Raw genomic sequence first — 1,901 nt, 5'->3', positions numbered from 1 at the left:
TTTTCTTTCCCTTTAAATTGCTCCTCTTTTTACTAAATAACCAAAATAAGTTATACCACCGTGCACCCTTGGCGCAATGGTCACTCCATAAGTCTAAGTGCTTGTAGAGGGTAAGGGTCAGGATTCAAGTCTCCAAGAGAGAGTTTCACACACATATACACTTACACTCTGTTTGTTTTGATGAAAAACATTTTGTAAAGATAGTTTTTCGTGTTTTCCAGTGCTTGGTAATATATAAAATAAAAAATAAAAAATAAAAAAAAGAGTCAAAAGAAAACTATTTTTGGACAACAAAAAAAGTATGGCTTATTTTTAGAGATTGTTTTCTATTAATTTTTTTTGAAAAATAACTCTATCTCACAGCAAGCTAAATAAGGGAAGTAAAAATACTATTTTTCAACTCATTTAAGGTAATTACCAAACATAGGAAAATGAAATAGTTTTACGGAAAATACCTTTTAGGAAATGACTCATTTTCTAGAAAATATTTTTGCCTAAACTAACAGAGCGTTTGATTTTTTTTTTTTTTTTTTTAATATGAAGACTATTATTTTATTAAAATTCAGTCGGGATTAGCAAAGAGTAGATCATGGAGGTGAGGTGGAATATCCTTCACCCACACCGACAAACCTCTAACATGTCTCGCATGTTTAGTTAGGTTGTGTGCTACTCTAATACCAATTCTACGGATATGTGTAAAAGCAATACATTTACTAGTAACAAGAGTGGATTTGGTAGATTCTAGGAGATGACCATAAGTTGTCAGTGAGGGTTCGGTGCTTCGGAGGGTGTTGATTACTTCTTCTGAATCTCCTTCAAGCATAAACTCATGAAGACCAAGTTCCTGTGCGAAGGTTATCGCTCTTGTGGCAACCATGGCTTCCACTATGACTGGTACAAACAGTAAGGGAGCTTGTTCTGACAGTGAAGCAACTACATTCCCATGACAGTCGTGGGCCACAACACCTAAACCAGCCTTGCCCAACTCCGGAAAAACGACGCCATTGAAATTCAGTTTGACACAGTTCGCCAGAGGAGGATGCCACTGTACACGATTCTGGGGTCTCGTTACTGCTGCATTGTTAATGATGGTTTGTTGACTTTGTTGGAACATTGCAAGGGCCTGCGTTGCTTGTTGAAGGACCTGGGTTTTGGGATAGGCAGTTGTGCTCACTTGGAGTTGATTTCACCGGTGCCAGATTGTCCACATCACCATAGCCATAAGGTCCACATTTTTTCTTCGTTCATGAATCAGCTTGATCAGGTCCGTGATGCTTGGTGCACCAAGTTGGCTTCGATCTTGAAATCATGGAGTACTATCCCATATTTCATCCAATGTGGAGGAATTCCAAAGTGCATGGGCAGCTGTTCGGCCTCCACTCCACAATGTTCACACCTGTCCTCATTCAGAATTTTCCTTCTCATCAAATTGTGCTTAGCTGGAATGGCTTCTTTGCAAACCTGCCACATGAAGTTCCGCACTTTATTAGGAACATTGAGCCCCCAAATCAGATTCCACACCTCATTTTGCTGTTACGGATTATCTGCAGAATCAAACATAGAGTTTAGTTTATTTAGGAACTTAGAGCCCGAATTTACCGTATAGTTACCTGAGGGGGTGAAGGGCCAAATTATTTTGTCCTCCACTGGAGTACGGCTCAATGGGATACTAAGGACCATTGCAGCTTCTTTAGGTGAAAACAGGCCTTGTACTAAATCTACCTCCCATTTTCTTAAACTTGGATTGATGAGGTCAGAGACTCTACCATCTTCAAAACCTGGAACAATATCTGAAAGAATCTGTGGATGCTCCTGTGATGGTAGCCATGCATCATTCCAAATACTAATATCCTCCCCACACCCAACCCTCCATCTTGCACCCTTTAATAGGACGTCTATTC

The 1,901-nt window shown here is 39.6% G+C and overlaps 1 protein-coding gene across 1 annotated transcript; it reads right to left on the bottom strand.

Annotated features, from left to right (window-relative positions):
- Positions 1 to 562: 562 nt before the first annotated feature.
- Positions 563 to 1,114, bottom strand: LOC115984452. The gene has a single exon (XM_031107473.1). The coding sequence runs from the start codon at positions 1,112 to 1,114 to the stop codon at positions 563 to 565; it is 552 nt and encodes a 183-aa protein (XP_030963333.1).
- Between the last annotated feature and the right edge of the window lie 787 nt (positions 1,115 to 1,901).

Source organism: Quercus lobata, chromosome 4 (genome assembly GCF_001633185.2).
Source record: "Quercus lobata isolate SW786 chromosome 4, ValleyOak3.0 Primary Assembly, whole genome shotgun sequence".
NCBI lineage: Eukaryota > Viridiplantae > Streptophyta > Magnoliopsida > Fagales > Fagaceae > Quercus > Quercus lobata.
This window is presented reverse-complemented; position numbering and strand designations above follow the sequence as displayed.